Raw genomic sequence first — 15,762 nt, 5'->3', positions numbered from 1 at the left:
TTCACCAAGGGGTGAGGGTGTCACTTGTCAGAAGGAGGGCTTTACTAGCCAGAGATAATGCAGCACAGGCAAAAGTCCCAGCATTTTGAGTGACATCATGCTGGCCTTGCCTTTGACTCTGATCTTAAAGTGTTGCTGCAAAGTGGAATAAAATATTTCCCACAAAGCCCATTACTGTCTCAAGAGCTCAAAAGCTAGCTATTATTGTTCTTCATTTGCAAATTTAGTGTAACAACATTAAGTATATTTTGTTTTCTGCATTTCACTCCAATTGCACTCATATACATGAATAAATTTAAAAATTGATTGTCATTCCAGTTTCCAAGAATGATAGTCATTTTATCCTTATTTGTCTGACCAGAACAGGACATCCCACTGTCACATTATAGTCCACACAGGATCAATTCAGACCAAGGAAAGGATCCTTAAAGCTGTGAAGGAGAAAAAATCAATCACCTATAAAGGGAAAGCAATTAGAATCACCTCAGATTTCTCAGCAGAGACAATTAAAGCAAGAAGAGATTGGAAAGATGTATACCACACCCTAAAGACAAACAATTATCAACTAAGAATACTATATCCAGCTAAACAGTCCTTCATAATGGAAGGTCAAATAAAAACCTTCCATAGCAAAGAAAAAAAACTGAAACAATATATCTGCACCAAACCAGCCATACAAAAGATACTTAAAAATGTCCTACACATAGAAAACTAACAAGACCACAAAAAAGGTCAAGAAACCACACCCGAATTGAGAATCCAAGAACCATAGGAAGAACCCAGTTGTCACAATTCCCAAGAAGGTGGATAACATGGCAGGAACTCCCAAACACCTGTCAGTCCTAACTCTCAATATTAATGGATTTAACTCTCCAAGCAACATATACTGTCTAGTAGGAACTATCTGCTGTCTCCAAGAGTCACACCTTGCCCATAAAAACAAAAATATTCAGAAAGTAAAAGGCTGGAATAAAACCTACCAAGCAAATGGCCCCCACAAACAGGCAGGAGCTGTAATCCAAATATGAGATAAAATAGACTTCAAATAAAATTGGTGAGTAGAAATAAAGGTTACTACATACTAATTAAGGGATCTCTCCTTAAGGGGGATATTACAATTATAAATATAGATTCACCAAACAATGAAGGACCAAATTTATCCAAGAAGCACTACTTTCACTCAAATCTCACATAGATTCAAAGAAATTAATTGTTGGGGACTTTAACACATCACTATCCCCACTAGATAGATCAACCAGGCAAAAACTCAAGAAAGAAATGACAGATCTAAATAACTACATAGATCCACTAGATTTAACAGACATCTACCGAATATTTCACCCAGCAGCATCAGAATGCATGTTCTTCTAAGCAGCACATGGAATATTTTCCAAAGTAGACCACATTTTAGGCCACAAAGCAAACTTGTCCAAATTCAGAAAAATTGAAGTTATGCCCTGCAGTCTCTCAGAACACAAGGGAATAAAATTACAACACAACACCAAAAGCCACCAAAGAAAGTCCTGTAACACATGGAAGCTGAACAACACACTGTAGAACCACCAGTGGGTCACGGAGGAGATTAGAAAGGAAATTCAAATGTTCATGATAGTCAACAAAAATGAACACAAAATTACAAGCTCTTCTGGGGCAGAGCAAAGACAGTACTCAGAAGAAAAATTATACTTCTAAGTTCCTACATCAACAAATCGGAGAGATCTGAAACCAACAATTTAATGAGACATCTGAAGCTCCTTGAAAAAAAGCATCTAGCTAAACCCCAATCTAGTAGATGGAAAGAAATAATTAAAATAAAATCAGAATGGAATAAATTCGAATAAAAAATAGAATCAACAAAACAAAGAATTGGTTCTTTGAAAAATTAGCAAAATTGACAGATCCTTTGTAAATCTTATGAGAAAAAGAAGAGAACACACCCAAACAAAGAAACTCAGAGATGAGAATGGAAATATCACCACAGAAACAACCAATATTCAGAACATTATAAGATAATACTTCTCAAACCTTTATGCTAATAAGTTTGAGAATCTGGAAGAAATGGACGATTTCCTAACAATATCAACATGCCAAAACTAAACCAAGATGAGTTAAACCAGCTTAACAGGCCCATATCAAGCATTGAAATAGAAACAGCAATAAGAGACCTCCTATCTAACAAAAGCTAAGACCAGATGGATTTATAGTGGAATTCTACAAGGCCTTCAAAGCAGAACTCACACCAATACACCTCCAACTCTTCAATGAAATTGAAAGAGAAAGTTCACTACTGAACTCATTCTTTGAAGTCATCATAACCCTCATCCCAAAACTAGGCAGGGACTCATCAAAGAAAGAGAACCATAGACCCATTTCTTTGATGAACATTGATGCAAAACTTCTCAACAAATTCTTGGCCAATCGACTTCAACAATTCATCCAAAAAGTCATACACCACGATCAAACAGGATTCATTTCAGGGATGCAAAGCTGGTTCAGTATATGCAAATCAATTAATATAATTCATCACATCAACAAGAGCAAAAATAAGAACCACATGGTTATCTCAATAGATGCAGAAAAAGCATTTGACAAGATCCAACACCCCTTTATGATGAAGGTTCTGGAAAAATTAGGAATCCAGGGAACATTCCTCAATACAATAAAGGTTGTATATGACAAACCTACAGCTAGCATTATACTTAATGGTGAAAAACTAAAGCCATTTCCTCTTAACACAGGAATGAGACAAGGATGTCCACTCTCTCCACTTCTCTTCAATTTAGTATTAGAATGCCTAACTACAGCAATAAGACAAGATGAAAACATAAAGGGGATACAAATAGGGAAACGTGAAGTAAAACTCTCCCTCTTTGCAGATGAAATGATCTTGTATTTAAAGAATACGATGGACTCCACTCCCAAATTACTCAAGCTGATTCAAAACTTTGGCAGAGTAGCAGGGTATAAAATGAACTCTCAAAAAATCAATAGCTCTTCTGTGTGTCAACAATGATAAGCGTGTGGCTGAAATTAGGAAAGCAACTCCTTTTGTAATAGCCCCCCAAAAATAAAATACCTAGGAGTTAACTTAACTCTATGGTAAAAACTTTAAAAACCTGAAAATGGAATTCAAAGCAGAACATAGGAAGTTGAAAAACCTTCCATTCTCCTGGATTGGAAGGATCAACATCATGAAAATGGCAATACTTCCAATGGTATCTACAAATTTAATGCGATACCTATCAATATTCCAGCCTCATTCTTCAAGGAAATAGACAACACAATCCAAAAATTCATATTGAACAATAAAAGACCCCGAATAGCAAAAATGATCCTTAACAGAAAGAACAGTTCTGGAGGAATATCAGTACGAAATATCAAACTCTACTACAAAGCCATAGTAATCAAAAAAGCTTGGTATTGGCAAAAGAACAGTCTTGAGGAACAATGGAACCGAACTGAAAACCTAACAATGAACACACAGACCTTTAGCCACTAATCTTCGATAATAGAGCTAAAAAAATAGAATGGAAGAAAGACTACCTCTTCAGCAAATGGTGCTGGCAAAATTGTTTAATTACTTGTAGAAAACAAAAACTAGATCTTCATATATCACCCTGCACCAGAATCAACTCCAAATGGATCAAAGACCTCGGAGTCAAAGCAGACGCTCTGAAAACATTACAGGATGGAATAGGAGAAACCCTAGGTCTCCTTGGTACAGGCCCAAAATTTTCTTTTTTCTTTTTTCTTTTTTATTGTGAAAATACTGTACAGAAGGGTTACAATTACATGGGCAAGATAATGAGTACATTTCTTATCAAGCATTGTAGCCAACTCCTTTGTTTCCCCTTCCCATCCTTTCCCTTCCTCCTCTTGACCCCCCCCCCACCAAAGTTGTAAAGTTCGTTTTCGACATAACGACTTGTACATCTCATTGTTACAATGGGTCCACCCATATCCCTATTTAAACGATTTGTTTTTTCCCTTCCCCTCCACAAATTATACCTACATCAAGTACAGTGAAAGCAGGGGGTATACCGTGGGGGAGGGACATACAAAGCAACAAAGAAATAATCTTATAAATGTGTTATAAACAATCGCATGAAAGAAAAAAATTTTGAATATGTATCTTAAGGTTCATTTTTCCTAACATCAACTTATCTGACCTTTTCTGCTTGACTCAGACATACACTAGTTATTGCAAATAAGGGAAACCATGGGACCTATGTTTCTTTGGGCCTGACTTACTTCACTTAATATAAATTTTTCCAAGTCTTCCCATTTCCTAACAATTGGGGCAATGTCATTCTTTCTGATGGAGGTATAGAATTCCATTGTGTATATGTAGAGAACCAGAAACACGACAAATCGGAGAAAGTTTGGACAAATGGGATTGCATGAAATTGTAGAGCTTCTGCATGGAAAATAACATAGCTAGCAAGATCAATAGAAATCCCACAGGTTGGGAGATTCAGTATCCATACAAAAGACAAGAGTCTCATATCTAACATAAACTTGGAACTCAAGCTATTAAATCCCTCAACAACAAATCCTCAACAAAACAACTTCTCAATAAATAAATGGGCTAAAGACTTACAGAGAAACTTCTCTGAAGAGGAAATAAGAATGGCCAATTGACACATGAAGAAATGCTCAACCTCTCTAGCCATAAAAGAAATGCAAATCAAAACAACATTGAGATTCTACCTCATAACAGTCAGAATGGCTATAATCAAGAAGTCTAATAACAACAAATTCTGGAGGGGATGTGGCCAGAAGGAAACGCTACTGCATTGTTGGTGGGAGTGCAAACTTGTTCAACCACTTTGGAAGGCAATATGGAGGTTCCTCAAAAGACTCCACATAGAGCTCCCCTATGACCCAACAATCCCACTTTTGGGCATTTACCCTAACCATCACCAACAAGGCCATACTAAGGCTTTCAGCACAACTATGTTTATTGCAGTATTATTCACCATAGCTAAGATTTGGAAACAACCCAGGTACCCAGAATAATGCCCTCAGTAGATGAATTCAACAAGAAAATGTGGTGTGGATATATATATATATATATATATATATATATATATATATATGTATATACATATATATATATATTCCATTATATATTATATATATATTCCATTATATATATTCCATTATATATATTCCATTATATATATATATATTCCATTACATATATATCCCATTATATATATATTCCATTATATATATATATCCCATTATATATATATATTCCTATATATATATATATATATATATATATTGGAATTCTATGTCTCCATCAGAAAGAAGGACATTTCCCCATTTGTTAGAAAATATAAAGACTTGGAAAAAATTTATTAAGTGAAGTAAGCCAGGCCCCCAAAAATATAGGTCCCATGGTATCTTTTATTTGCAATAACTAGTACATGTGTAGGACAAGTAGAAAAGCTCAAAAGCTATGTACATATGACCATATAAGATGATGTTCAGTGAAATGAACCCCAAGATAGGGACACAAATTTTTTTTTTCTTGCTTGCTATTTTTTCTAATGTATTTATAATGTACCACGTGATTTTTTTCTTTGTATCTTCCTCCCCTACAGTATAAACATGTTTTCACTGTATTTGATGCATCTGGTATATACATTTCTCTAATAGGGTAGAGGAAGGGCAACAACAAAATGCTTAAATACGGATACAGGTTGACCCATTGCAACAATGCGATATCCAAGCCACTATGTTGAAAACAAACTTTACAACTTCCATGGGAGGGGGGGGGGGTAGGAAGGGGAGGATAATTGTGGAAGTTGTAGAAAAGGATGCTATGGGAAAAAACAAAGGAGGAGCCAACAATACTGGACAGGAAATGTACTCATTACCTTGCTCATGTAACTGTAATCTCGCTGTACATTATTTTTACAAAAAAAACTCAAAAAAGTTACAAAAAAGATTAACAAATGCTTGTACAAAGTAAATAGAAGACTCAGTTGTATAAAATTGTAGATAAGATGATATAAACAAACAGCAGTGATTTAGAGGATTATTATAAGGAAATACTTTGAAAATTATAATCTAATAAATTGGGAAATCAAGTATAATTAGATAAAATTCTAGATGTATTTAACTACCAAGTCTGAGCCCAAATAAGATAAATCCCTGAAACAGATCTGTAACAATTAAGGACAATGTAGAGAGGAGAGGATCAATGAGAGAAGAAAGGGGAAAAACAAAAGATACTAGTAGATTCTACAGAATCAAAATTGTGTATGTGTAATTAGCACGAGATACTGAAAGCAGCACAGCACTTATGCATTTCTTCTTGTAAATATTCAAATAAACATTCTTTACACAGAGCAAAACGATTAATGCAACTACAGTTTAAAATGGTTCTCATGGACTTTTCTGAATTTTACTGTATTCTATTACTTTTTAGAAAACTTTTTGCTCCTTACATAATTATACATTCCAATGCAAACCCCTTAGCGCACAATTTTCCAACTTAACGTTTTATAATTTCATTTTATAGTGTCAATCTTAAACATACATTTCTCTGAAAATTTCTATTCCACATTACTTTAAAATGGAATGTTCTTTTAGTTATACCATGTAAACATTAGATTTATAAATTAGTGTAAATGTTAGATGTCAATTTTGAAAATATGTTTTTTGCATGTTTTGCCCTATGATTTGATAGGGAAATAATCACTGAAGAGAATACGATACATGATAAAACTACTCTTTCAAGCAGATAGGGGAAAAACTGTTGCATACAATATTAATTTAGTTACAATGGCTTTCAGCCATTTCAGCCTAGACTAATGTGCTTAGTCAAAGTCCTGAAGAAAATGAACTAATGGAATTGAAATGATAAAACTCTGCCTTCTAATTTTAGCGACAGATTTTTTAAAAAGACTTTATTCTATATGAAAACAACATTCCGTTTTATTACAAGTTAGGACATCCTTTCAAAAGTACACTGTGCCTATAAATTATCAAAATTTCTAAATTACAAAAAAGAAATAGATTCACTGATATTTTTGATGTAGTCATTTTTCCTCTTATGACACTTACCACATTATAAATCGTTGGTATACTAAAAACTTGAAAACTCTGCGTGAATCACCTTGACAGTTATTTAAAAATACACTAAAGAAACATACTTCCCAGCAAGAATAATAATCAGAAAGCCAACTCCCTTTAAGAAAAAAAAAAGGCCTCACAATGTGAAGTAATAAGAGAGCTATGGTGTCCGGGCTGAATACTCTTTATTTTGTAACTAAAATATCACTAACAAAAATATATTCATTGGAAGGTCAAGGGACTAAGACAAATATCATTTACATATTTTAAAAATAGTACCTCACAAATTACATGATGATAATGATAATTTTATTTCTTGAGAAACATCTACGTGAAAAAGCAAAGACTTGGTCTGGGATGTAGCTCAGTGGCAAAGCGCTTGCCTAGCAAGTGCAACGTCCTGGGTTCGATCCCCAGTACCAAAAAAGAAAAGACCAAAAAAAAAAAAAAAGCAAAGCCTTTAGCCCTTGAGCTTCCATTCTTGAACTAATACCACGTAATTTTGCTGGGAAATTGGCTCCTGAGAATGACACATTGTTGCCCGATTGTCCATGAACTCTAAGTAAAATGGCCTGGAACTAACTAGTGTACAAGAAGGAAGACACATACTGTCTTGCAGATAATCATGCTACCGCTACCTTCGTGGAATGTTTCTGAGGCAGACCTTCCATTTCCACATATTCAACTTGAACAAAATTTGTATAGCGATTTAATTATCCTTAGAATTAAAATATAAATATTCAAAAATAAAAATAGCTTTGAAATTAGGAATTAAGTGCCACATTGTAAATATTTTCTGACCCTAAAATAGTTTTCATATTCTATTTCTGAAACAAATTGGGGTTGATGAATTCTGTGATGTTGGGGAATACTTTGGCTCCCAGTGATAGTGTTATACAGTAAAATTGGAGATTTATCAAGTGGAAACAGTGATTTGCTGAGAAAAATATCTGTTCACCTAGTGTCTGTGCCTTACCTAAAGTAAATAAGAATTTTCTGTTACATACATAGAGAGTTGGTCAAATTAGATTCTCTGATGTCCATTATTTTAAAATAGAATTTTGGAGGAAATTTTATTTGAAGGGTCAATGTAAGAAAACGTAGTATAATCTGGAAATAAATAGTTAAGTGTGGCATACAAACCTAATACACTTTATAGAATAGGGTAATGTAAATGTAATTTGTAGTTGACCTGGAAAACTAAGGAACAGCATGTGAGAAATTAACTTTGTTCTAATATTCTTTATATAATCTCCATCTTTTGTTCAGTTTTGCAGAAATAATTATCAACTGGAATAGAGCATCCTCACCTTGGAGTGTAGAGTCAATGTGAGAGGCACCATGAGTATTTACATAAGACATTGAAGCATTTTGCACCCCTTTCCACATCTATAACATGTTTAAATAATAGTGTGCATGGAAAAATCACTTCATGGAGATTAAATATGGTAACTAAGGAAATCATTGAAAGTTTAAGTCCCTTCTAAATAAAAAAGATGTTATTTTATACAGCAAATCCAAATGTCACTTCGTGTCAAAAAATCTTTGTGACAATTGATTTTTGTTAGAAAATAATGTAGATTTTCAGTTTTGAGAAAAATTAATTATTAAATAATACTGGTTAAGTCTGGTGCAACATGTGTGTAATTCTAGCTGCCCATGATGCAGAGATCTGAGGATCAGGCCCTGTGGCTCAAGTGGTAGAGCGCTCGCCTTGAGCTGAAGGGCGCAGGGACAGCGCCCAAGCCCAGAGTTCAAGCCCCATGACTGACCAAAAAAAAAAAAAAATCTGACACAGAGATCTGATGCTCAGTGTTGAAAAACATCCTGGGCTTATACCAAACTCTGAACTTGTGATAGGTTAGTTGTATAAGGAATGTTTTTCCTTTATGAAAATATATCAGTGACTAAAGGAAATACACTGCACACTGAGCTAAATATTTGCAAAAGACATAGCTATGAAATGAAAGGGAAGAGAATAAAAATATCTTTAGTAATGTCTTAATCAATATTTTGATACGTCCTTCATGATGAATAATCATGTTGAAACCAGGATGACAAGGGGCATCAGACAACATAATGCAGGTTAATTATCATATGCAATCTCCACCAAACTGAAAGTGGGGAAACTGCAAGTAATTCCTTTACAAGTAAAAATGAGATATAGTGTTTCCCTTCTACCTCTAATTAAATAGATTACTTGAATTTTTAGCCTCAGCAATAAGGCAAGGGAAAAAAGTTAATAAGGTAAAAATTGGAAAGAAGAATCCAAATTACTCTTAGAGTGAGAAATTCTATGTTTAAAAGATGCTCAAAATTTTATCATAGCCGGGCGCTGGTGGCTCACGCCTGTAATCCTAGCTACTCAGGAGGCTGAGATCTGAGGATCACGGTTCAAAGCCAGCCCGGGCAAGACAGACTGTGAGACTCTTATCTCCAATAAACCACCAGAAAACCGGAAGTGGTGCTGTAGCTCAAGTGGTAGAGCGCTCGCCTTGAGCTGAAGAGCTGAGGGACAATGCCCAGGCCCAGAGTTCAAGCCCCACGACCGACAAAAAAAAAAAAAAAAATTTATCATAAAACTCTTAGATATAAGAAATATTTTTGGCAAAGTAGTAGGAAACAAAATCAATCTATAAACTAGTTTCTGAAATCAGGAAAAAACTCATTCTCAATGACCTAAAAAATAAAGAATATATCTCTCCAAGAAAACATAATGCCCCTAAAACTGAAAAATATTGAATAAAGAAATAGAAGATACTAAATACAAGAAAAATAATAGAGTTATTTAGAATAACTTATACTGAAATTTATTTCCTCAAATCATCCACACAAAAATATCAGTTAAAGCCTGATGCTGGTGGCTCACACCTGTAAACCTAGCTAATTAGGAGGCTGGTCATAGCTAGCCTGGGCTAGCTCATCTCCAATATACCACCAGAAAACCAGATGTGACACTGAGGATCAAGTGGTAGAGTGTTCACCTTGAGCTGAAGGGCTAAGGGACACTGCAATGCCAGACAATTTCAAGCTACACAACCAACTATAGATAGATAGATAGATAGATAGATAGATAGATAGATAGATAGATAGATAGATAGATAGATAGATAGATAGATACAGATTTAGATAAATATGTATATATGTATACATACATATATAGTGTATATGTAGTATATGTATATATATATTATATATAGATATAGAGATATATATCTCAATTAAAAAACAAAATATTCAGACTTAAGGAACACTTTCAACAAAGTAAGAGGCAATTATTTCCCAATCAGGACTCCAAGAGCTCAGCATCTAAAAGCAAAAATTGGATTGCATTACATTAAAATCTGAAAGAAAAAAAGAGGTGAGAATAATTAAAGATACAATACATACAGAAGTAGTGGTGTCTTTTCTCCAAATCCAAATCAGGGCACTATCACCTGAACTTGTGAGGAATAAGCAGTTTCAAAAAAAATGTCATTTTTATATCTAGAGGACATAGACCTTATAGCTTAATGTAAGACTCACAACAATCATCACTCTGATTCTCACCATGAAGCTTTTCAGATTTTTTTCAGATTCTCCATTTGCTTGCTCATTGAGGAAATGATTAATAATGACTATTTCTGTTTTGTTTATCTCATTATAAAAGAATCTTCCTTCTTTCCTTTCTATTCTTTTCTATTTTTTGTTTGTTTTTTGTTTTGGCAGTCCTGGGGCTTGAACTCAGAGCCTGAATGTTGTCCTTGAGCATATTTTGCTATACCACTAGAGCCATAACTCCATTTCTTTTTTTGTTTTTGTTTTTGGTAACTTATTGGACCTAATAGTTTTGTGGAATTTCGAGTCCAGGCTAGCTTCCATCCCCAATCTCAGATTTAACCTGATGAATAGTTAGGAATATTGGCATGAACTATCAGCTCCTGGCTCTCTCTACTTTTTAAAAGTAATGCTGATATACATACTAGAGAAATTTTGTACGTAATAGACAAGTTTTCTCCACAAAACTTTTACCCCAGTCTTTAATCTTACTTCCTTATTTAAAAACATATGCAGCCAGGTGCAGGTGGTTCATGCCTATAATCCTAGCTACTCAGGAGGTTGAGTTCTGAGGCGCACAGTTTAAAGCCAACCCAGGTAGGAAAGTCCATGAGACTCATCTCTAATAAAGCCACCAGAAAACTGGAAATGGCATGGTGGCTCAAGTGGTAGAGCTCTAGCCTTGAGTTGAAGAGCTGAGGGACAGTGTCCAAGCCCAGAGTTCAAGCCTCATAACCAACAAAAAAAAAAGAAAATTAAAATAAAAAAAACAGAGTTCAAGCCCCACAACCAACAAAAATAATAAAAATAAAAATTAAAGAAAAAAAAGTAAAATATATTTTGACTCGATTGTGAAATTGGAAAATAAGCCATTGATATTTATTAGTGTCAGACCTGATTTTTCTAGCTGATCTCATTTTTCTTTCATTGGATATTTTGTAAGTACAATAAAATAGTCGGATGGTATCTAAATATAGAGGAAAATTACACAAGTATTGCTGCAGATGAACATGTGAGCATTTTCTCTCACCTGTGTTGCCACAAAATGTATATTATTGGACAGAAATCCAAGTCACTTACTAAATGATGACATGTCAGTACAAGAAAAAACTAAAGCATACAAATTAATTAAACAAACCAACAGATAAAATAGTGGAGTTTTCAATGCTTATAATTCATTATGTAGAAGTCATGTATTATTATGATAAGATAGCTACAAATCTATGTGAATATGTTCAAAATAAATATTTTGTACAAAAAGAAAAATGATAGAAATACATTATATTAACAAATCTCAGCAGTTCAGAATTGCATTCATTTACTTCTTTGAATATTGTTTTTGTATATTTTTAGATAATGTATGATTTTATTAATATAATGTAAAAGCATCAGTACTGTTTAAATATCAAATTTTTAAACAGTCCTGCCTTGGCTTAAATTTTGCATGGCAAAGAAACATGATCATCTCTGCAATAATTAATGATAGTTGGGCAGCCACAATTAAATGCATATCAAAATCAAGAAGCAGCCTATGTTAGATATACTCTAGATACCAGGGTACTGCATTTAATGTAGTTGAAAATGTAGTCTTTTCATTCTATTACAGGATGTCTGAACAGGTTATCCCCCACTCATTTTCTCACACTTTCCCTTCCCCCATTTCCTGCCCCCAAGTTGTAAAGTTCACTTCATTCTTTGTCCTTTGTCTCACTCTTTTGTTATCCCTCTTCCCTTCTCCAAATCAGATAAACATGTGTACAAGAAACATGGTATCAAAATAAAAAACAGGGATAACTGGGGAAAGAACAAGGGGGGGGGAATAAGGAAAAAAGAAATAACTTCATACAGTACATTAAAAGAAACATACAACAAAAACCTTTTTTGTTTCCATAACCTGGAGTTCATTTCTATTTGCATCATTTTTTATGGTCTTACATAGCTATTGAGCTAGTGTCATTCTCTGTTAGGACTAATTTAGATATTTACTAATTACTACAAATGAGGAAAACCATGAAGCCTCTGTTTCTTGCCATCTGGCTTAAGTCGCTTAATATTTCCCCCGCCCCCCCCCCCCAACTCTTGAATATAAGTCTATCTGATTTAAGAAGGTAACGACAAGCACAGAATCGGTGGGGCAAAGGGTGAACCAATTCAACAGTGCTATCTACAAGATACAATGTTCGAACTTCAAGATACAATGTTGGAACTTAACATTACAATTTGGTAGGGAGGAGAATTGGGGGAGAAATTGGGAGAAAATGAGGGAAGGTGTAACATTGCTCAAAAGAAATATATTCATTATCTTACTTTAGTAAATGTAACCCCTTCAAATATCACTAATAAAATTTAATTTAAAAATAAGAAAGAAAACAAACGAAATGTAATTGCTGAAGTTTTCATGGCCTTTTCAATTTAGTGTACATCATGAAGACTAGTAACAACCATTATCTTTTGATCTTGGAGTAGCCATGTTAAATAGTCATTTGTATCTTGTTGTCTAAGCTATCTTCTTAGGTTTTGGTGATCCTTGGAGGTGTACACTTTCAGTAAACATTACATACAGTATCAGTTTACATTTTTTAATTTCCCAAGGGCTTTAAGTAACTTGTATGATTGAGAAGTGAGAAGAAAAATTTAAATAATGGAAGACAAACTCTAGTTTTGAGTCAAACAGAGAAAAAATATAGAAATGACTAGCTTGCTCTGTTTAATGTTTGGATCAATAGGGCAATTGAAGCAACATTTTACTAGAGAAAAACTGAGTGATAGGATCCCATTGATTCTGTAAGACATTTCAAGCCAGAGCATCCTGAATAAATCATTTCAGACATAATCCATGAAGGTCAAATTATGCAAAACAAAAGCATAGTGATTCCTGTCCATCAATGATTAATTTATTTAGTTCAATTTGAACAAAGTGGCAGACCAGCAAATGACAAAATAGGCAGAAGTTTCTACCATGTTAGATTAGAAAGCAGTTAATAGTTTATTTGGAAATGTTTTAGCAATATAAGCAAGATTTGTATTTCCTCAAGTTTCTGATTAAACAGAAGTAAGCATACAAAAAATACACTTGGTGATCCTTAAATTTAAAAATTCACTTGATTGATGAACCAAATTCTTTTCAATAATTTCTTCATTGCCTCCTTTACATCTTTGTTTCTCAAACTGTAAATGATGGGATTCAGCATGGGGTTCACAATGCTGTAAAATGTCGACACAATCATGTTATGCTCTAAGGCATAGTTAGAACTTGGTCTCACATACATGAAGAGGACTGTCCCATGAAAAATCGACACTCCAGTTAGGTGAGAGCCACAGGTGGAGAACACTTTTCTCCTCCCTTCAGCTGAACGCATTCTCAGAATGGCCAACAGAATGAAACCATAGGAGATCAGGACAATCAGAATAGTGACTATCTCAATAGACCCTACACAGTAGAAGAGTAGAAGCTGGTTTATTTTTGTGTCAGAACAGGAAATAGCAAGTAGTGGAGGGATGTCACAGAAGACATGCTTGATTTCATTGGATTCACAGAAGGACAGGCTAAAGGTAGCCACTGTGTGTATCAATGCATGTGTAATGCCACAAAGATAGGAAGCCATGATGAGTGGCAGGTAAACTCTGGCTGACATGGTCACTGAATAGAGGAGGGGGTTGTAGATGGCTACATAGCGGTCATAAGCCATTGCAGCCAAAAGAAAACATTCTGTGGTTCCAAAAGTCACAAAGAGAACCATTTGTGAGACACACCCTGCATAAGAAATGGATTTAGTCTTTACAAGGAAATTTACCAACATTTTTGGTGTGACAACACTAGAATAGCAGGCATCCAAGAATGATAACACACTCAGAAAATAGTACATGGGGTTGTGTAGCCGAGAATCTACTATTACCAATAACACCAACCCCAAATTGCCTACCAGAGTAAAAAGATAGACTGCTAGAAATAGCAAAAATAAGATGACTTGCAGTTCAAAATCATCTGTGAATCCCTTGAGTATAAACATGGTGACTTCAGTCTCATTGTTTGAATGAATTCTGTACAAATCCATACTTGGTGGTATCCCTGGCATTTCAGTTGTTATTTGTTGGTCCTCAAAGCAATAGCTTGTGAGCCTAGAGTCCAGTTATATCTTCCTGTGCACATTTTTGGCACACATAACGAAGTCTTCAAGGCAGATTTATTGAGCAATTATGCAGGTGGGTCCAACCAGATGCATGGCTCTGTTTAAATGAAATGAAGAAAGTATTTTATTTATTTACAGCTGACTTTTGTCATGCAAAAACAAAAGATGTACCTATTACACTTGCTGAGTTTCTAGTTTCTTTTCCTTTGCTTCTGTTTGGTTGTGATGCTGAGAAACACCAGGACTTTTTATCTGCTAAGTAAGGAATTTATCGCTGATATGTGTGCCAATATATGCCTTCCATTTTATCATATTTCTACATTGATTCCATATTGAGTCTCTGCATTTTCAAAATTAGGGTTTTACTACTTGAGCCTTAGCTCCTTTTATTATTTTGTTTGCTTTTTGTTTTTTATGTGTTTTTTATTGTAAAAATGCTGTACAGAGGGGTTACAGTTACATGAGTAAGGTAATGAGTACATTTCCTATAGACCATTATTGCCTCCTCCTCTTTTGTATTTCCCTTATCATCCCTTCCTTCCCACCTTCCCAACTACTCCCCCCCCCCAAGCTGAAATTGTAAAGTTCATTTTCAACATAGTGCCTTGTACATCTCATTGCTACAATGGGTCAACCTGTATCCCTATTTGAACATTTTTTTTCCTTCTCCTCCCCAAATTAGAAAAGTGTATATACAAGATGCAGGGTACCAGACTCAACTACAGTGAAAACAGGAATTATACCATGGAGGAGGAACATACCAAGGAAACCAAAAAATTTCATAATACATTATAAGTACATTAAAAAATAGCAACCAAGAAAAAACCACTTGTGTCCTTATCTTGGGGTTCATTTCACTTAACATCATCTTAGATGGTCATATATACATAGCTTTTGACATTTTTTTGCTTGTCCTAGACATATACTAGTTATTGCAAATAAGGGAAACCATAGGACCTATGTTTCTTTGTGTCTGGCTTACTTCACTTTGTATAATTTTTTCCAA

The 15,762-nt window shown here is 34.5% G+C and overlaps 1 protein-coding gene across 1 annotated transcript; it reads right to left on the bottom strand.

The window, feature by feature from the left end:
• Positions 1-13,715: 13,715 nt before the first annotated feature.
• On the bottom strand, positions 13,716-14,702 carry LOC138833618 (olfactory receptor 5T9-like). The gene has a single exon (XM_070031900.1). The coding sequence runs from the start codon at positions 14,700-14,702 to the stop codon at positions 13,716-13,718; it is 987 nt and encodes a 328-aa protein (XP_069888001.1).
• Positions 14,703-15,762: the final 1,060 nt, after the last annotated feature.

The sequence above is a fragment of the Dipodomys merriami genome, unplaced genomic scaffold (assembly GCF_024711535.1).
Source record: "Dipodomys merriami isolate MVZ:Mamm:240054 unplaced genomic scaffold, mDipMer1.0.p SCAF_21, whole genome shotgun sequence".
Lineage (NCBI taxonomy): Eukaryota > Metazoa > Chordata > Mammalia > Rodentia > Heteromyidae > Dipodomys > Dipodomys merriami.
The sequence above is the reverse complement of the archived record's forward strand: the minus strand, read 5'-3'. Positions and strand labels throughout refer to the sequence as shown.